General features: G+C 40.2%; 3 protein-coding genes across 10 annotated transcripts in view; 1 reads left to right on the top strand and 2 right to left on the bottom strand.

The window, feature by feature from the left end:
- CHLSN (cholesin) overlaps positions 1–21,529 on the top strand; it is a 133,284-nt gene that overhangs the window by 34,621 nt on the left and 77,134 nt on the right. Inside the window, exon 1 of one of the 3 annotated variants that reach the window (XM_080556738.1) lies at positions 1,064–1,096. The exons of the other annotated variants lie outside the window; for them this stretch is intronic. Coding sequence (XP_080412864.1) covers positions 1,079–1,096 — 18 coding nt within the window. The 5' untranslated portion in view covers positions 1,064–1,078. Of the gene's footprint in view, positions 1–1,063; positions 1,097–21,529 lie in introns of those variants that run through there. 3 annotated transcript variants of the gene reach the window in all.
- Positions 1–21,529, bottom strand: part of GPER1 (G protein-coupled estrogen receptor 1) — a 63,701-nt gene that overhangs the window by 23,015 nt on the left and 19,157 nt on the right. The window lies entirely within an intron of this gene.
- Positions 3,054–21,529, bottom strand: part of GPR146 (G protein-coupled receptor 146) — a 60,364-nt gene continuing 41,888 nt past the window's right edge. For 4 of the 5 annotated variants that reach the window (XM_080556728.1, XM_080556727.1, XM_080556725.1 and 1 more), the window contains one exon: positions 3,054–8,648. In XM_080556728.1, the coding sequence (XP_080412854.1) occupies positions 7,603–8,604 (1,002 nt within the window). In that variant the 5' untranslated portion in view covers positions 8,605–8,648 and the 3' untranslated portion in view covers positions 3,054–7,602. Of the gene's footprint in view, positions 8,649–11,266; positions 20,174–21,529 lie in introns of those variants that run through there. The other variant, XM_080556726.1, reaches the window with a different exon arrangement.

Here is a 21,529-nt window from a genome sequence, read left to right as displayed (position 1 = left end):
GCTTATAGACGAATTTTAGAATCAGTTGGCCTATGTGAATTTGTAAAATTTGATCCTTTTACTGGCTCTGCTTGAACTGTCTGCTTGGATGGGGTTAAAAAAGCACAGGCTGGAGATGTGGATACATAAGCAGTGGTATTAATAATTAGCTATGCCTCAGAGGCTGGTCAATCAACATTTCTTCCTCTTATTCTAGAAAAGCCATGCTCTGTGCTGTGTGATTGCTGCCTCAGGATTGCTCGCCCGTCATTTGCCATTAGTGATTTTATATTGGCTTATCTGGGCATTGTTTGTAATGTAAGCTGTTTTATAAATAGTATTTTATTATTATTACTACACAGTAATGATTCCATTATGCCTTGGTATGGGTAGATCACCTAGATACCTCACATATGAGAGCTCAAAAATGGCTTTATTTCCAAATAATACCATAATAAAGGGTGGAAAAAAACTTTTCCTAATGGTAACTTTCATAAAAGAGCTGGGCTCTGCATAACGCTGCAGGTGCTAGAATGGTTATTTAATTGTACATAGGCTGACCTGAAAAAATTCAGAAACTTCTGTATTAATTATGTATGAAATCTATTTCATGGTGAACTAGTGAAACCATAACTTAATTAGAAAGAATTACAATGCTCTGGAGCTGAATGGGAATGGCACTTCCTTTGATCTCCGAGCATCTTGTCAACCACAATGACTAGTACCAGATGTTTCACAAAAAGTACAAGAAACATATGCTTTTTTTATAAATATTTCTTTCTTGTGAATAATCAGACTTAATAGTCTGGTTAAAAGCCTTCTGTTAGCTTCAAAAGTAAAGTTAACCATTGTTGAGGTTTCTTGCAACAGAATTTTCTCTTATGTACTTCATCCTCACAGCAGCGTTTGCTGTAGAAGCTGTGCTTAATTTTGCTTCTTCTGACATGTGCTTGCGGACAAAACCAGCTAGTACATATTTGTGTTTAACCAGAAATTGGAACGGATTTTTTTTTCCAGTGATTATCTTAAATCCTTTTAATGGTTTTACAGATCTTACTGCTGTTGTGAGCTGCGAGAGTGTTCTGCTAGTGACCACCAGATGGAGTTTCTAAAACAGGTTTGAGAACCTGATCCCAGAATTAACATCAAAAAGCTTTTCAGGTTTTTTGGAGATGAGTTAGAAAACAATTTTGGAAATTCTACCAACTTCAAGATAAATTTTAGCTTAAATTTACAAATGTAGATGCAAAAATTAGACTTTTCAGTAGTTTTTATATTTTATATTACATATATATATATGTAATTAGAAACGCACAGACTAACAAGTGATAAATAGAAAACCTTCTACTGATATCAGTGGGATCTGTAGTAAAAACACTTTAATTTAGGGGATTAATTATGTGTTTTTGAAGGTTTAGTTCGAATGGAGTTGAGAATTTGGATTTTGATAGCAGAATTTTTCCTCCTGTTGGCTCTGGGTATCCTTACAGGTACATTTCCTGCAGCATGGCTCCAGTTGTAAACCTGTTCCTCTTCCTGTTAGTCCTCTTGCCAGGACTCTGAAACCAAAGTGTATATGCTCCTGCTTATTTATATCTTCATATAATGCATCATCAACTACTTAATAACTGGAAAGACAATCCATATCATCTAGTTTAAAAATTGGTTTGTTTTACAAAACTTTTGGTAGTAAGGTTTTTCTCTTTTTTCTTTTTTTTCCCTTTTTTTCTTCTCTCTCTCTTTTTTTTGGTAGACATTTGTATATTTAATCGTAAATGCTCTGATAAGAATCTGGTATTTAAAAAATCTTTTCCTGTCATGGTTTGTAACAATACAAGAACTATCCACCGTAGACTGTAAGTAGCTTTGACTATTTTTGTAAATGTACTTAAAAGTGCCAGTTCTTTAAAAGGGAGGAATATAAGGAAATCACGCAGACTTCCCAGGTAAGGAAAAGACGTGGTGGGAAGAAGGTGGAATGACAACAGAGATAATAAATCCACTGCTCTCCTGATGGGAAAAGAATGTATTCAGAATACGTCCAAGTGTTTTGATGTATGGTGGAAAGTTAAAGGAAATACACCAGAGGAAACATTTCACACTTCAGTTTTGTTGCCATGGCAGTCTGCACAGCTGCTTTTGTACATTTAGTTTGCTTTCGCTTGGAAAAAGTCTTGCATGATATAGTTAAGAAATACACAAGGTTTCGCTCACCAAAAGCTGTAAAAATTAATCTTAGAGCATATGTTTCAGATTCATCAGTGTGTTGAGTGCCTTACAGCTGCAGAAACAGGCAAAAGTCAGTCCTTCTTGAAGTCCTGAGTTAGCAGAAGAACTGAGAGTGGCACTTAGCCAGGTTCTGCCTTTGTTTTGTTTCCCAAACTGTGCCATTGCAGTATAAAGCTCATGAGAAGGTCTCCAGCCTGGCCACTCTCCTGCTTTTACTTCTAATGAGCATTGGTAAGTAAGTTTTTAGTGAAGTACATATCCACACTACACACAAAAAAAATCATCAAACCTTTTATGTGTGTTCTTTCCCCTAGTTCAGTTACAGGTGTCATATTTTCATGGTATCCTTGGGGCTTCTCTTCCTATTATCTGATAGGTCCTGTGTCTGTTCCAAACTCTAGTTGTCTTCACTGAAATCTCTTTGCATTGACAGAAAAGGGCTGATTCTGATGCCGTGTTGGTCTGGCTGGCCCTAGTGTAACCCCGTTGACTTGTTGCTTGTACCCCATCAGCCGAGGTTACTTGCATTTACGTAGTTCATTCACCCTTCTTGAAACTGTAGGCTTGTGAACTTCTCATGGAGCTGCATTCTTATTCAAAACCCTTCCCGTCTATGTTCTATAAAGGGAGTTGTACTAACCAAGATGATAAATACAGCCTGTCTCTTTACGTGTAGTGGTTATATCAGAAAGGTCTGAGTAATGAAGCATCTCAGAAAGTCACTACTCTGTTTAGAGATGCTCTCCAATCAGAGTAATAGAAAGTATTCTTTAAGCCTTTGTATGGAAGTAAAGGCATCTTATCTGATACTAGACTGACTAAGCAATAAAATATTACACTTTCCATTTTCACAGTTAGCATTTTATTTTTCACTGAGACAAGATCCAGAAGTAGTGGCTTGGCCTAAGTTATTTTCTTCAAGGAATGCACCAATAACCATTTTGAACAGTTTGCTTTTACTTGCCATCATCCTGTGCTTTACAGAAAATTCAAAGGGAGCTAATTAATAACTTTGAAATTGCACCCAAGAAAGTGTTCTCATATGTGGGGTAAACTAACTGATCCGTGGTGGCTGGTCTCTGGTTATGTGCAGTAATAAATGTGTGATGAAGCATATTATCCTCTTAGAGCTAAGTTTTCTTTGGGATGTCAGACGTTATCGGTGGTTATATTAAGTTCTTCAGGGAACCAGTTTCTGCAGGGAGCTGATTTCCAACATCTCAATTGTGACAGCAGAGAGAGGAGGAAGCAACAAGGACACGGCCAACGTATGCGTTAGTCACCAGCCCTGTATTTCTGGCACAGATTACTGGCCCATTAGTTGCAGGATTCTTTATGCTGAAGAAAGCTGGGGTGTGTGTGCCTTTTTACCTTCATTCGCAGCTAACTTCACGCTGATGCATAATTAGATTTTAATGATGTAAAAATTATGACCTAGAAAATCTGATAATGTAACATGCCTGGTTTGACATCCAAGCCATGCAGCTTGTGATCTTGTGATTCAGTGAAGCAGCACAGGTTTAACCTTGTCTACAACAGGCTTTCTATTAAGAAGGCCCCCCCAAAATCACACCTCTTACTGACCAGATAGGCTTTAATATTTTTTATTAAGTCTTATGAGCCAGTAGTTTCTTTGTGAAGCTTTGCCTAAAGGCCATTCCTGTAGTTTTTTGATGTAATACGGACAACCACAGCTCTTTGTTTTAAGTAGAACCAGAAATTTTCTAGTGCTTGGTCACTTTCTTTCCTTAAGTGAACATTGTGCCTTCAGAGACCACCTCAGTTTGATTCTCAGATGGAAACTTTGGAAGGCAGGGCCCCTGCTAGGTCAAGCAACATGGACCTGTTTTAAACTGGCTGTGTTAATACTTTCAGCAGAAGCAGAGACGAACATCTTTGTTAGTTCACTGATTTGACTTAATTGGATAGTCAGGAAGAGGGCTATAAGCCATAGATCATCTCAAACATTAAGTTTAATTTTGTGAGAAAATAACACTGTTAATAATGGCACTTAAGTAGTGCTTTTTTTCTAATGTACAGTATATACACACGGAAACATACAGTACACCTTACTGTTCAGAGGTTTACATTTAAACGGTACACTTTAAGAAATAATTTAATAAATTCTTTGCAAATTCTTTTTACATCAGTAGGCTGATTTTTATCTTGCATATATACAGTATTTTATTCATATTTAATTAAATGCAAAATAGACAAGCCCCTATTTACAAAGTTACCAGAAACCGTGGGGTATTGAAATGGAAAAGGACCCATTCTTAAGAACTTTGTACGTTAAAGATTTGCCCATAAAAGTTCTTCTATTGTTATGTTACTGTGCATTTCCTTAAGAATTTTAATGTACTTGCACATGTACTGTTTTTATATAAATATTGCAAAGTTTTTGCTTTGCGGGATATTGCTTTTGAAGAGATACCATGTGAGGGCATTGAAATTAAGTTCCGCATTTCCTTACAAAAGCAGTCAGTTCCATGGCACAGTTTCTTTGAGGCAACTAATATATCAAATTAACTCTTAAAAATCTGAGTTTGTATCAGTTTTGTTCATTGAATTATAAAACCTGTTTGCCTATATGATTGCCATCACGTTTAATGTGTTATCAAGGATACACACAAACATTCTCAGCTCTGCTGCAATAAGAAGGATCATTAGAAAAAATCAAAATGGAGGTTTCAAGGGTACATTATATAAAACGTGTTCTTTCTCCATCTCTTAAGTAGCAGCTTCCATTTTTCTGATCAGTTCCGTTTGTAATGTCGAATCACTGAGTGGAATTTGAGTTGCAGTGACAGAATTTGTGAGTGGTGCACAGTCCCAAGTGTAAAGGACCAAGCATGAAAGGCAACAGAGGAGCAAAATGAAAATTAAACAGAATAGCACATTCGGGTAGAGAACTGAAAAAGATGAGGAAAAAAAAATGAAGAAAGATGATGAGAGACATGATCTGAAACTAGGAATTTAATGCACGGAGGAAGGAACAGAAATAAATGCAACAGTCCGTTAGGCACAGAAAGTGAGGTGTCGTAGGAGAAGGGGGAAATGGAAGCAAGTCAACAGCATACGAGTTAAATGTGCCCCTCGTGCTGCCTGCTCAGCCCCACCGGCCTGGCAGGGGCCCAGTTCCGGGAGCCTCCACTCACACCAGATAAGCCAGTTCCTCCCGGCTGGAATTCGTCTTCCTGCGTAATGGGTCAGAAATTCGTTAACAGCTTTTACGTGAGAGATTTAACGTGGTGCTTTAGGGGTCCCTCGGGTGGGAGGAAGAGGCGATTTGTTCAACGGTTCCAAGGAAAGGTTTCCGAGGAACTTAGGTGGAAGTGAGTACTTGAATGCTTACAGTGAGTGTAGCTCGCAATACTTAGAAACTCTCAAGTTAAGGGAAGAAACAAAACAAAAACCCAATGGTTTCCAAAAAAAAGCCAGTATTGTGTTGGCACACAGGCATAAATCAGTGTGTGAATTGGACACAGCGATAAGGAAAGGCTTCCTTCCTTGACGTGGTTTTAATCAGCAGGCTAAAGCTATGAAGTAAAGTGGTGTAATTGTGCTGGCTAGCTTTCATGGCGAGAAACCACCACCGAAATAAATGACTTACTGTATAGGGTTCTAAGGGTTAAACATTCACTAGGATATGAAATGCTCTTGAAAACTTAAGAGTAATGGAGAGTCTTCCACCACGATGTTGATAAGTTAAGGGATGATTGTATATGAATCAGATAAGCAAAGATGGCTATGTGAAGAAATGGCTTGAGTAATGTTGAAAAGAAGGGAGAAGATCTGAAAAGACTGTTCCTCACCTCCTTCCCACGTAAAATTTAAGCATGTCTCCATGCTGATAAATTAGGGCCAATTAAGAGATAAGATTGTGCAATGGAAAAGGTTTAATTCTGTTTCTACTCCATGGTTTTTCCATACCAGAGGCTCAACATGCCACAGTTGTTGATTGAAGTCATGTGGAGTAAGCTGTGTTGTGACAGATGAAGTAATGAAATGATTTATTGCAGGGCCAGTGACAAAGATGCCTCGCTGTCCCCAGGCTGGTGGGAGAATATCAATTTAACTTCTACCCCGTGCATTATTAACAACGCAGCAACAGCTACAGGGGCAGCAATTCAGTTTGCTGTTGTGAGTAACTTTAGGTTTTTTTTTCCTGCAGCAACTTTTGTATTTCTCGTGTATTTCATACACTCTGAACTGTAGAATTTGGCAATCTGGATTGGATTTCTTCATCCCCATTGTGAAATACAGAAACTATACTTTTACTGTGTATTCAAGAATCACATTGGGAGGCAGTCCATTTTTCACAGGTCAGCAAAACGCTGATCTTGACTGGAATTCATACCTATTACTCCCATTTTAAAATCTTGTAAGTATTGAAGGATTTTGTATGATTTCCAAACTTCCAGTGATGCCCTAGATTAAAGAGATTTCAATTGATTTGTTGCAAACATATCCCTTGAAAATACAAAATGTTAATCATAAACATATTTATTTTTAAGACAATTACTCTTGTTACATGAACATATGTGGACCATAACACTTAGCCAGACATTCCTTACTACTTGAATTTTGATTTAACTTTGTAAACCACTGTGTCCTTCATTTTAATATGTGGGATAAACATCTCTCAGTTCCCCTCGAATTAGTTAATAAATATTTCTGAATTCTTGAAATGTCTTAGGATGCCAACAAAGCACTGGAAGAATAAACAAGTTTTTGTTAATTGTTATATCTAGAAAAAAACTGATTTACCGCACATGTTAAAAACTTAGGTTAGTTTGTGTGAGAATATAATTTCTGAAAATAGTAAATTAGACATCTTTTAGAGGGAATTCAGTGATGGAGAAAGAAATTAAATAATTTAATTTATAATTAACATTTACTATTTGGACATGTATAATTGGATAGTATGATCTTTAGTAAAGATCATTATATCATCTTCATTGAAAAATACTATTTACTTCATCAAGAATAGCACTGTTACTTCTTTGTACAGAAAATAAGGTAATACCTTTTCCTCTACAAGATACAAGGTGCTGTGTATTCAGTCAGTACTTCAATAAACTGCTTAGCGATTTCTTCAGACAGGAATATTAGAACGATGAAGACAGAGCTTACGCTTTGTAACAAGTTCAGTGCACTGAAAATATTAGATGTCACAGGTATTACAGCACATAGGCCAGAGTCTTACAAGATCTCAGCAAATAATTAACTATTTCAATATTAAGACCGTTTCATTAATCGAAGGCTCCTCCAGGTCTCCTGGTTGGGACTGTCACATCAGTGACTTTGGGTGCCCACACAGCAGTAGCAGTCTGAGTACTGGTATACTGGTATACTGCGTCCTGCAGTAACAGCACCAGTGTTTTTTCATACCTATGTCATAACTTGCTGTACCACTGTGCGTTCGTGAGAACACCCTTGATTCCCACAGTGTATCTTTTTAAGCAAACGTCGTAGTTTGTTAGGAAAGTTTTTGTTAATGTATCTGTAGAGCAGAGGCATTACAAAGCTGCTTGAGAAAGCCAAGAATTTGGATAAAATCTTGGTAAAATGTAATATTCGACTGTAATTTTCATCTGCAAGTCTTCCTTGTGCATAAGTAAATGTGCTTACCAAAAGGGTAACGTAATAGGGTGTCCATAATGTGAACTGTGTACAGACTGTGGCGATCAAAAGCCTGTGCACTGACGGATCTAATCGTCCAGTGTCTTGATCCAGTGGTGTAGCCTCTTTGCGTATTCGCAAGATCAATATAAGTGCATACAGTACCGCGACAGCTGGTACAACATACCCGATAAAGACCATAATGGCATCTGCTGCCTCTTTGTTCTGCATCTTGGAACATTCGATTATTTTAGTGGATACGTGATTGCAGACGTAGAATAGAAGAGATGAGAAACTTGTCAGCATGGCTCCACCCCATATGAATCCACAGACGTGCTTGGTGTTGTACACACTTGACATGTAAGTTCTAGGTAGAGCGCGTTCGATGTAGTAGTCCAGACTGAGTAACGTTGTAGAGTACATGGTAACTAAAGATGAGACGTTGAATAAAATAAGCAAGGTAATATAAACTTCGTTGTTAGAATTCCAGATGGCCCATTTTGTATTGGCAAGACCTAGAAGGTACATTGGTGCCAGAGCGTTGATGATGAGACCGGCAATGGCTATGTTGACAAAGTAAACATCTGGCATCGTCATAGTTGCTTTGTTATACAGATTAACCAGGACCAGCAAGCCATTGTAGCAAAGGCTGATTGGGAAACATATAATGAGGTAGAGTAGGGAAAAGATGGAAAGCACAAGGTGGAAGTCATGGCAGAGATGCTGGTCCTCACTGTTCTTGGTACTGTTTAAGGTTTCACAGCTCCACATAGTGATTTTAGCTTTTGTATCTTCTCTGCTGGTTACCAGCTTTCCTGTAGAGAGAGAAATAGTAGAAGTAGCATTGAAATATTACGTTGTAAGTGAAATGGAGTGTAATATGAAGGAAACATTTTAAAGATGAAGATCACACAGTTCACATAACTGATCAATTTAAGGTCAGTGACTGAAATGCCTTTCCATCTTGTTAGTCTGTAAGAAAGTCATCTGTGAATCAAAGTGTCAGGTGACTAGTAAATAAATGTACAAAAGTTTTAATTTTTTAAAATGAAATTAGCGGTGAATGAGTCGATACAGGATATTCAACAAAAGTAAACCAGAAACTGTACAGCTTTAAAATAAACACTGATGTAATATATGAGCATAAGTACTTTTAAAAAAGCTATGAAACAGTGACTTTAATGTATCTAATACTATGTAAAAGTATTTGCTGAAAAATACAAGAGGAACTATAAATATCAGCAATGAGATGGAGAATAGAGTTCTCTATGGTGTTATGTGGTAAATACAAATAACCTCTCTCTTAGAGAGCTTCCTAAGAGACACATCCAAGGCAGTATGATGAATATATTTTGTGTCACTGATAAAGCTAACAAAGACTAGAGGAAACTTGGAATTGAGGTGGAGATTTTTTTTTTTAGCAGGTCTGTTTGTATTCAGACTTCTGTAACCGTTTAGTTCTGAAAAAACAATGGACCTCTGTAGTTTAGGGAACCTAATATCGGGGCAGCCTGGCTTTCCAAAAAGGCAAGAATTAGTTGTCATTTCCTCTCAAAATAGCTTGAATTCTTTAAAAAGTATGCTAATGTCAGTAGTCATTGTCCAGCTATCTTTGCTTTATCATCAGAAAAGAGATAACATTTTAACTGAAATCAGTAGACTTCTCAAAGCAATCATGAAAAGTCTCTTTCCAAAGCGCAAAAACAAGTAACCTCTAAAATAAAACTGAAAACATTCAAAGCCTTAAAATCATGGGTATTATTCCTGCCAGGACATTTCTGGGACAATGTGGAATTTATGTGGCAGGTGATTTCCCATGTCAAGCGTAGTCTCAGATTGTCAGATATGCAGCATTGTTTGCTCTTTCCTTTCAGCACGTATAGAAAAGCGTAAGTACCCATAAATGCATTCTTTCCAGAGAGAGAACAAGATTTAATCAAATCCACAATAAGCGTTGTGCAATTACAGTGAATGTTACTAGACAACATGCTACACTCAGTGAACCATATGCCTAAATGATACAGTATGGGTTTTGTAAACGTAAGATCTTCCACGGTTCCATCTCTCTAGCGCTAATCCTTTGACACTTCAGCTGAAGTACCGGATTTGTTCCAGAATCATGTCAGGTTCCATTTTTATTTCCCGCTGCAATTACTTGGTGTGTATTTTTTTTCTAAATACCACAGTCCCTGCGAGATATCAGGCTAAAATGCAGTAATTTTAGCTGGGCAAACACATTTTTATTCTACCGTCATATGCTGCTGGTAAGGGACTTCTGTGGCATTAGCGCAAGATGCAGTTCCGTTGTATTCAAAGCTTTACTTCACCTCTGTGGAAAAACTTACTTTTTTGTTTGTTTTCTCAAATCAGTTCTCTAGCTGTAGTATAGCATAGGCGTACAAACTGTCATCGTGGTGTCCTTCAATCCTCATACTCTTTTTGATCACTGAAAGCAACCCAGTTTATTTTCAGGAAGAATCTGTTGTTTTTAAATCTTTAAAAAAGGTAAAGACAAGCTGCCTTGCCCAGTTGAAGGTGACCAAAATTACGTCTCATTGAACTGCTATGGCTCGATTCAACCAAAGCAGCAGACTGGAACGAGGTATTGCAAATATATGCATTACAGTGAGTGCAAGGGTGACTAAGCACAGGCACGGATACAATCACGTAATTCCATTATGCAGGTTTATCCTTAAGCACGTAACTTCGATTACTCCAGACTGAATTACATCAGCCGCAGAATACCTGCCTGTGTATCGTCTCAGAAGGAGATCAGCACTCTTTGCTACTAAGCTTTATGTTTTACAGAGTGGTGGGATGTCTCGTGTCCCAGTTGTTTGTAGTAATTACCCCTTTTTACCCCAGTCCTCTAACTGCAGGTAAGTAAGTTCAATTTGAATGACAGCAGCAGCAGGAGACTTGTCCAACCGTAATGTTACGAAATGACAGATCTTACCTCAGAAACGGGCAAAAATAAAATCCCTGTTAAAAGTGCTTAATGAGGAGACCTTGTTAGAGACTTCTGGATGATGCCAGGCAAAGTTCCTACCGCTAACGTCCCTCTAACATCGTGTTCACCTGTGCGGGCGCTCAGCCCGTGGCTCTGCAGCGCCTGCCACAGAGGCAGCCCCAGCCTCCAGCCCCAGCCTGGCCAAGGCCTCGCCATGCTTCAGGGGCAGGAGCTCTCCAGAAACGCCAGCCGAGCGCTTCTGCAGCGCCAGGCACCTTCTGAGCCCCGGCGTGGCTGTGTTGCGGCAGCCAGTGCTGCGGTGCTCGTGTTTGTGCTGCCTTCTGACTCAGCCGGCCCCAAACGCTTCCCCCCTCGTTTTGTCCGGGCTTACGCTTTTATCATACTGCGAATCAAGGTCGGGACTTGAAACGTGGAACCAAGAGGAAGGCGAGTCCTCCCGCCCGCTGCTCACGGCCCTCTTACCTCCCGCTCCATCTCACGTTCCTCCGTGCCGCGGGACCTGCGGGCGCCCCGTCTGCGATGAGGGGAGCTGGACAAAGCGCCTCGGCCTTCTTCTCCTGGGGCACATTGCCTCCCGCCCCACGGCGCGCCGCACGCTGCACTTGTTTTTCCCCCGGTGACTTACTCACAAGTTTGTGCGCCGCCAGGCCCCTCCCTTTCGCTGTTTACAGCCCTTTTTTTCCAGAAGTGAGAGGCCGGGCTGGCAGCGGAGCGAGCTGCTGGGGTGCGCTCAGCCTCGGGGCTTCGCGTTCACAGCGGGCGATGCTGGGGCTGCGGCAGCGAGCAGAGCTGGTAGGGGACTGTCGGATGGGGACGTTTGAGGGCCCCTTCCCTGCCACCGACAGCTCTTGGTCAAGAGCATGTGCTTTATTTTTAACCTGGGGTAAGAATATACAGCTTTGAGGTTTCAGTTTTTTAGGTGATACATCCTGAACAGGCAGAATATTGCGCTAAGAATCGCCCAAGTGCTTGTCCTGCTTACAAAGATGACTCGTAGAAGGTAGGGAGACGAGTTTCTGGGCGTTTGATTTTTTAAGATTGCTTTGGTGTTAAGAAGGATTAAAATAAGACCGGTCCTCACTTTGTGATGGTGTTAGGGATTCCGCACTGTCTCCTTTTTTTGAGAAGCTGGACAGAGGGTTGTGCCCGGTATTCACGTCACACACAATTAATGATATATGTTCTCTCCATCCTTAAAATGAAGCATGTCCATGCTTGAGTTGAGTTGCCCTTTTCAGTGCATTTTTTTTTTTATAGGCAAGGTCAGTGCTTCTTGTTTCATACCTAGCAATTCGCTATGAATATTGTAAAGCCACTGTAGCTCCTAAATAGCAGAGAATTCACATATTTCTTTTTGATATGTAGTCCACAGACAAAATTAAACATGCCATGAATAACTGTGTTACAAACTGTGCCATCCAGTCTTGGCTGCCACAAAACTTCAGAAGGACTTTAATCATCCTAAGTTTGCTGGGGAAACAGCAAAGTAGGCAAGGTATTAGCATAGAAGTACTTCTAAAGCTCGGATAATTGGATGGAAGCCAATTTTTTACATGTCATAAAAATTAATGGTGATTTTATTTAGATAAAAATCTACACATCACACTTGAGGAAAGTTTCTTACAACATGCGAAAAGTTAAGAGCACTTGGTGGCAAAACTTATTTTAGAAAAAATGCATAAAGTAAACTTCAGTTAATGAGTAAGAAAAAATGAAGTGCTGCTTTGTTCTACTATAGAGTCCATAGCTGTAATCAGTTGTTTTCTTCAGAAATACATAGGGCAGCACCAAGTTGCAGAGCAGGTTGGTTAACTGTTTCAAGCACGACCATTCTGCACTGATTATTTTATTTGATTTAAAAAGAAACAAAACACACACATGCCTTTATCCTACTGTAGCGCTATCTCATACTGTGCAGTTTAGAAAAATAAATGCTTTAGTCTACTGACCCTGTTATCTTCTATACGTGAAATAGCTCTTACCTAGATAATCTGACCCGTGAATATGCATTTTGACAAGCTGTAATATCATTACAAGCCGTATGTAGCTAATAAAGCTGTTGCCAACAAACGAAGTCTCTAAAGAGGCCTAAGATTCATACTTTCTCTTCTAGAGTTCCAAAGGATCTCTTAATTTCTGCAGAGACCGAAAACAAGGAGTACTGCATGGGGAAGGCCAAGCAGAGCTTTGCTCCACTGCACAGGCTTGTTCAGGTGGAGCATGAGAGAACTGAAGGGCTTTGCCAGACCTGTGCATATATGCATGAGCCATGACTTAGTAGATTGTCAGCTACTCATCAGGGTTTGTAAGGTGCTTTTAGAAAGCAACGCTCTAAATATTATTTATGGATTATTCCTTAACAATTTAAATAATGGATGATTGGTATTTCTGAAAAGTAGCATACCTGCAATTAGTTGTGCCTCAAGAGGAGCACCCTCTGAACTCTCAAGCGCAAGAGAAAGCCATGTCATGCTGCTGTTACCTCAAAGTCTGGATAACGTGACATTTTTTTCGGCTTACTAGTTTACATACATGCCATAGGGATTAACAGAAGAGTTGTTAGCTGGATATACAGAAAAGTAAAACTAGATTGCCCAGGTTAGACGAGAGGAGAAAAAATGCAGCAGTGCAGGCAAGTAAAGTCCAAATACACCTTCCTTGTGCAGTCGCTGAGTTGCTATTGTTTATAATATAATGATACAGCTCAGATAAAATGCTTTTAACCTTAGTGTAGAAGAAAATCCTGCTTGATGCTGGGTGCTGGGCTGAAAAACAGGCCTCTTCCAACCCTATCATTTATGCCTTCGTGGTGCAATCATTGACCAGTTTGACAGGTGGTATACTTACAATTGATACCGGTTTCATTTTATAATATAGTTAATTCCCTGCAGTATAACGTGAAAGAAGCCATGATTAAATTACAAGAAAACTGATGTATAAAGTAGCATTAAATCTATCATTCTGTCTTGGATGTTCAAAAAATACTAATAAAAAAGCAAGAGGAGGTCGGTGGGAACAGGGGTGGTTTTCCTCCTCCTTCAGTCCGAGCGCTTTCTAACACGGTCCTGCCAGAGGGAGCACAGGGTTGCCAGCCCTGACAAGTGAATTCACGGGCACAGCAGGCCTTCTGGACACCCCCTCCCACTGACTGCACCTTCATCTTTGGCTCTTTTTTTTAGCACAGTAATTTGAACAAACAAACAACCTAACCTTTGATTCAGTCCATCCAGCTGTTGCCTACCCCCACTTCGCTATGCGCAGTTGGAGTGCTGTGAGCCCGTTTCCAGCCTTGCAGCTTTTTGCCTCCCTTCAGTCCAGTCTTAGTCCTTCAGAGTTCCTTCTGTCCAGATGTAAATGCTTACATACGTTTTCCTCTGTTTTTCAAAAATCTTGTGTTTCACATCTGTCTGGCCCTTGTTTTCCTCTCTCTCCCCCCCCGATGGCTGCGTTCCAGTTAGCGCTGCACCCCCCCCATCACCGTTTGCTCACAGGACACACATACGGCATCGTACCCCTCACAGGGGTTCTTAGTATTACGCTAGTCGCTTCTTTTCTTCTCTATCACTTCCTTAAGAGACATCCCAGGCTGCCTCGGGTACATTCTTAGGCATGTCAAGCCAGCAACAAGGCTTGCATCTCAGCAGCCACGGTGTATTTCTGTCACACATGGAGTGAGGACAGAGTTGCTCATGCTTCTGAAGTTATTTGAGATTGTTCATTCGTCTTGCTGCTTTTCCAGAAACTCTGAATACACGTCTGCTTGAGAACACTTCAAAATTCAGCTCCTTCCCATGGGCCCCTCTCACTTGCTTTGTGACCCTTTTTATTGTTCAGCAGATGTTCGCAGCCACCGTCAGTTGTTTATTCTCTCGTTCTATAAGCACCAGCATTGTGGTAAATCACCCTGCATTATAGCTGCGGTGTCATTCAGCTCCCACTTCTGTGATAAACTGCTTACTGCTGCTGGCCTGGTAGCAGCCCACTAAATAAATGCAATTTTTTGCTTCTGTTTCAACGGTTTGTTTATATTATTTTATTATTGCTATATAAATATATATCATTCCCTCTGATATAAAATATTAACAATTTTTCAGCTGCACATTTTGTTTAGATTGTTCATTTCTTTGGGAATCTGAGTGCATTTAAGGCCATGCCAGAACTAAATTCTCTGCAAATTGCTGTCAACAAATCAGTAAGCACCAAGTGAGTTCAGATGCTCCTTTGGAAGAAAGAGGAAAATTTATTTTTAGGTAATGGCAACTGTTTTTTCAACACCGTGTCTTCAGGTTCAGAACTACATCTTCTGTCAGTGAGATTAGAACTGAAGAAATTTCTTCTGTCTTTAAAGTTCATAGAAGATTGCTTAAAAAAACGTGTGTCCATCAGTTGTGGATAACTGCATTTGCTTTCTTTTCTCATTCTTTCCCTCATTTTTAAAGTAGCTTAAAGCTTATGAGAACAGATGAAATACTCCAGTATAGGAAGAATAAAAGATCAGTTACTCTGGAAACCATGATAGAAGCTGCCAAAACCCATTGTATCTGTCAGTGAGTGGCAGCATGGTAGTGGTCTGGAAGGTTGTAGTAACCGCGTACCATGGAATAGAGGAGAGAAATGAAATTCCTGCAAAAGGGGGAGACTAAGTCTCGTGGAGAGGAGATCTGCCACACAAATCTGGAGCGGCCTTAGCGCTGGACTGAGTCCCGCACTCAGAGACGGATGCTGTCTGCCAGGCACATCTGCCATCCCAGCTAAATCTGTCCCTTTCCTGCTGCTTATGCCCCTGTACGGCAGCCTCAGCAGGAGCTGGGCTGCAGCGGCTGTGCCCTCCTCGCAGCTGCACAGCAGCGGCTGCCCGGGGCTCTGCAGGGGTTAACTCTGTGCACTTGGTTGTGGTGTTCCCTTATCTCAGTGCCCAAGTATCAGATGAGTGAGTATGACTGGTCTCCTGCTCCACCTCTTCCCAGCTTCGCTTTATCACTGAATTCCCAAAGAGCCTCTGCATGGAAAACATGACATACCTTTTCTTTAGTGGGTATTATAGTGAGAAGGGATTTGCCGTAGAGTGGACAGTGCCAGTTCTAACACGTTGTGGAAGGGTTGTGGCTCAAGGTTTTGTTACAGCAAAAGTGGGATCTCTTACTTTTGTGCACTTGTAAAGGAAGGCTTGTCCACCAGGCAAAATAAATTTACGTGCAAGTGAATCAGTACATATGCAGTCATTACCTGTACTTGTCTACAAGCCTTAGCTGCCTGGGTTTCTGAAATAAGTTACAATTTTGAGATGCCCAGATATCTACTTGGTAATATTTTTCTTTAAATATTGAGTTATTTACAAAATTAAAGGAAGCTACTTTGCTAGTACTCATACTCACTTCCAGTAACTTACGATGTATTAAATAACAATAATAATTAGAATGAGCATAGTAACAGAAAATAAGCTTCATAAGGTGTTCTGAATTCTGGATTTTATAAAGCAAATTGGACTATGAGAAATGACAGCTTTTAAATGTCAGCAGAGCAGACGGCTCCATCCCACATTCAGTATGATCGGCCAGTTAGTGCTGCGCCTCCGGCTCCTCGCTCACGCTGTTGGGGCGCATGGAAGCCAGTTTTGATACAGCTATCCTGCTTTAAAACTAAGTAGCAACAAATCTAAAGTAAATAAAGTTCAGTGTCAATTCAGATGAATGTAAATTGCTCTGTGTGTTGTTCGGTTTCTTAATTGGTTCAGTGAAAGCCTTTAAGAAAAAAAAGCTTTAACCTGTGGCACAATTTCCACTCTGCTTACAACTGGTGAGCCACAGAAACCAGAAGACTTAATTGAAACGTACAAGTTCAGTTTCTTGGAGAGCACACAAGACCTTTAGCTGTAGCAAATATTTACATTCAATTTAAAAGTGAATGTAAGTTGCAGTTTCTTTTAATGTGAAATACGTAAGTCAGTGGGTCAGATGAGGATTACATGCACCTTCAGAAAGCATTCTTACCAGCACGATGTTGATGTTCAGAAAGTAGCAGGGACTCGATAGATTTATGTAGAAGCTGCAATTTGCCCCACTGTTTTTAGTGAAACTATTAATTTTTTTTTCTGACTTAATGAACAGATGATGGGTTGGTGATTCATTAAAGGATCTTTATTATACGATAATCATGAAAATTTAACTTTTACCCCCAGTATCTACAGACACCTTAAACTGTAGAATAACATGTCAGTTTGAGGGAAGAAGACTGCTTATGGGGGAAAAATGCGTTTATGAAACATCTTGTTTTGTGTGTGTGTAAAGATCAGATCATGGAGACAAATTTAAAATTTTCTATTGAGACCTTTTTAACATTTCAGAAAAGAGGAAGTCACAAGACAGCTTTATGCTAAGTTTCTTTGTATAGATCATTTGCACCTCTTAGAGATGGCAAGTGGCTAGATCTCTGAATTTCCAGCGTTCTGGGAGTTGCTCAGGATTCCAGGAGTAGGGATTGTTCATGAACTGAACGTTATGATTTAAATCCACATCACTCCGTTAAAGACCAATTCTCAGCAGTCAAAATCAGTGTGAATTATCCCTATTCTAGGTATCATGGACTGAGCTCATCCCAGTGACGGAGTGTCAGAGGCACCAGCTCTGCTGGGACTGCCCTGTCCTTGCGCCAGCCCGGTGAGCTGGCAGGGTGGAACCAGCAGCTCTTATCTCAGCCCTCTCCTTGCTGGCTTCACCCGTGCTTGGGGTTTGCGACGGAGCACTGCTCGGAGCTGTCAGCATGGAAACATTCCTCGCAGATATTTTACTGCCAGTTGCAGACTGACAGGAGGCACAGATGGTAGTTTTCCTGGAAACTATAATATAGTGTCGTTTCCTATTAGAAGCATAAGTGAAAGCTGACTCGGTGACTTATCAACAAGAGATCGCGTTGGCTGTGTAGGAAACTCTTGTGAAACGCTCGGATTGCCAGGACCAGGTTTCCAGTAAATTCAAAAAATATTGACATAGTTCTTTCCCAGATAACGCTTACAAGAGTCAGTATGAAACGGGATTGAGTTTAGAGTTTGAAGGGAATAATCTGCCCTCAGCAGTTGCACTGTGGCTGAAATGACTCCAAAATTGGTCACATCTATTGAAGACAAGCAGATATCTTCCTGATAATTGCCAGCAAAAGTCTGAGACATCTTGTTCTGGATGCTCCTACGGCTTTTCATTTCTCTTGCTTGCTGAAGGAAATACCGGTTCCTGGCTGCCTCCGTGAGATGGGCTTGCCTGTTTACTGATTTCATCTTATTCCATTTATAGTGTCTGGAGATAGTATTGTAACTGAACGTTTTAGGAGGGTTGGTATAATATTAATGCTGATGTAAGGATGGCTATTATGACACTGTAAGATCTGGAGTAGGAGCGTTCATTTATGAGGGGCTTGAAATTAACTGAGGCATCTCACTGCCACAAACGGGTTGTGATTTGTCCATCTACTGCTTGTCTTGTGCAGCTTCCCATTCCGCTTCATCAGTGACAGGGATTTTTACCTGTTGATCATCAAAATTTCCTATTGATAGTCTTGATGTCTTGTAGGGCTCCCTGTAGCACCGACATGTACGGGATGATCCATCAAACTCCAAAAAGCCCATAATGACCTTTACCACCTTCTGTTCTAGGATGCTTGCCAAGCCTTGGACAAGTGTAACGATGTGTTTGATGTTCTGTCATTTGACTCCTTGGCTGTGCTTTCACAGGTGTGTGGGTGGGAATGCTTCCTCGGTTATTTTTAATGGAGCTCAGTTCTTCTGTTCGTGTCAGTATGAGGCCACACACGTACTTCCAATGGCAGAAACCACACGTACTTTGTGAGGGCGAGCAATGCGTAAAGGAGTGTTGGACCTCCGTAAACCAGGGCTCTCTGAATCCAGTCTCCCATTACAAAGATATCTGTGGAGTTTTATCTCGAGTATACTACCTGTAACTACCTGTTACCCTGCATTCTGTCCAACCCGTGGTATTTTGGGAAGCATTGCTTAGGATTTTTACACATTCCTGGGACTACAGCCCAATAAATGACATTGAAATAAATTCTACAGCTTACTAATTGAACGTTATCAATTCACATGTTATTAAGCAATTATTGTTTTTTTTTCTTTGAACAGGTTTATTATCATTATTATTATTTTCTTCCAGTTCCTGATAGGTATACACCTTATTAGAAATCTTTCGTACCACAGTAAGCAAGCACAACTCCTGTAGCAGATTTTTTACTGCGGAAGCTGCATAGAGCCTCGATTATGAATTTTCTTTATATATCTGCTTCCTTCTGTGCTAATGGTTGGAAGCATGAGGAGTAATTAGTTTGTCACAGAGCCAGTTTCTTAGTAATGATTGATAAATGGTTGTTTTTACATAGCCCACAGATACAGGGTGCATACCAGCATTAAACCACAGTTTGTAAGGAGGTCGCTGGAGCCAACTAGCCTATCTTCACTTAAATGAGCATTGCGTGTTTTAGCTGTTGTGGAAAATTTACAGTATACTCTGATAAAGCCTTATCTGCTGTTCAGATCCTGAACATAGCAGTTAAAGTGAGTCATTCTGACCTGCAGATCATGATCACAGACGTTTACATGAATCACTTTGTCCAGACATTCAATCAAATTTTTTTTCATCATTTCAGAATCAGTTCAAATTCTATTAAAATCCCTGCAAATCCAAAGCAAATCCTGCTTTGACTTAAATGATTGGGCCAATCAAATACATGAAGAATGTGATGCTGGCATAAGAAGTAGTATGCTGCCTTTTTATGCTGCTTTAACATTTATATAAAAAGGACATAAAGTTCAGTTGACAGAGCCCTAAAGCGAAGTAGGTCTTGTGCTAAGTACAGTAGAAAATAGATTTGCAAATATCATGGTGATTAGCATAGTTAAAAATGCTTGTGGAGGCTAAAAAAGACAGCAATCATTCTGCTTATTTAAAGCTTCTGCTGAAAGCAGGAAATTTTTAGTGCTTTGAAGTTTGCCTTTGGCTTACCTTCTTTTGTAATATAAATGAAAATGCAGCTTAATTGTAATTAATTAGTTAATTGGCTATTGCAGTGTCTTCTAGCTGTTCTGCAGTAATATTTCACAGTATGGCTTGCTGTGTGTATTATTATTGTGTTATGAATAGAAGATTCGTAAGTATCTCACTTTCACTGATAACTGTTCTGCTTTATTAAAGGCTAATTAAAGATTAATTTTTGATCAATTCCTCTGCTTCATGTCTGTCATACTGTTCAGGATTTAATGTAAACTAAAAATGAAGATCTCCTATATTCAGAGCATTTAATAATAAAACCTTACAAGCACATACTCAGTACATACAAGAAACAGTAAGTGAGAAGTCCAACCTAATGTACTGATTAGGGAAGCTGAGGCGATTCCAGATAAGAAAGGGTTAAGAATGAAACTATTAAAGGAGAACAGAACATTAGGTGTAGGGCAGGAAGCAGATGTACGGACAATGTATCTCAAAATAGGACATACGGGCAATATATCTCGAACAAGACATTGGAATCCAAGATAAGAAAATAATGAGCAGAAGATTCGAAGAAAAAACAGTCCTTGCGGTTAGGAAGAAAGCTAATTCAGCAGAATCCTGACCAAAGGTGAAAAGTACACTGTGAGGAAGACTTATGGCCTTCCTCTCTGAGACCACCGACCACAGCTCGACGACCCCTGCCCAAGACCACTGAGAGGATCTGCGCAGGCGCAGGACACAAAAAACTGATTAGCATGAGAAGCGAGAGTAGGCGGGGTTAGATAATGAATATGTATAGGCGTTAATAAAATATTAATCACTGTGATGTATAAATTTGGGACGGCTTTTCACTTCGGGATGCACGATAGGCGGAAAGATCCCCCGTGCATCCGGCGCCGTCAATAAAGAATAAATCACTTAAAGAAATTGGATTTATGATCTTTGAATCAATCTGGCACCCCAGATGGGACTTCTTCTCTGTCGGACCGCAGGACCCGCTGGGAACAGGACTCCCTAGGGTACCCCCGGGATTTCCCGGAGGGACTCCTCGACTCAACGGATCACTGCGGAGGCAGACACGGACCCCATCACTGTAAGTGATTATATTCTTTATTTTGGTTTATTTGGTTGACCGGTCAATTGGGGTCGTCTGTAAGTCGGAAAGTAAAAGTTTTCTGCAAGACGGCATTTGGTTTTTTGGAAAGCACTCAGTTGCTGTTGGGAAACAAGTAACCTTTGCATGCGAGGTTGGTATTACGTTGTGTTTAAATGTGGAACTTGACCTTGGCTATTGTCTTTGGGATTTTGATTATACTCTTTATAACGTTACTAGGATCTTGGTGTTATTGTGGAAAGCTGCCGGCTTGTATTGTGTAACAAGAAACATTCTGAACTGTAACATGGGGGGGCAGCAGAGTAGTGGGATTCCAAAGAAAAGCCCGTTGGGATGTATCTTGAGTCATTGGAAAGATATAGGGGGATCCCCCGGTGGAACTGAAAATAAGAAAACGTTGATAAAATATTGTAATCAATGGTGGCCACTTTATAAGTTGGATTGTGAGGAAAAATGGCCACTGAATGGAACCTTAAATTATAATACTTTACTACAGTTAATGTTGTTTCTAAGGAGAGAAGGAAAGTGGGATGAGGTGTCATACGCAGATATGTTTTTCACTTTGAGAAACCACCCGGAATGGCAGAAGGAGTGTGGAATTAACTTAGCCCCACA

Source organism: Anser brachyrhynchus, assembly GCF_964034855.1.
Source record: "Anser brachyrhynchus genome assembly, chromosome: 15".
In the NCBI taxonomy this organism is placed as follows: Eukaryota; Metazoa; Chordata; class Aves; order Anseriformes; family Anatidae; genus Anser; species Anser brachyrhynchus.
The sequence above is the reverse complement of the archived record's forward strand: the minus strand, read 5'-3'. Positions and strand labels throughout refer to the sequence as shown.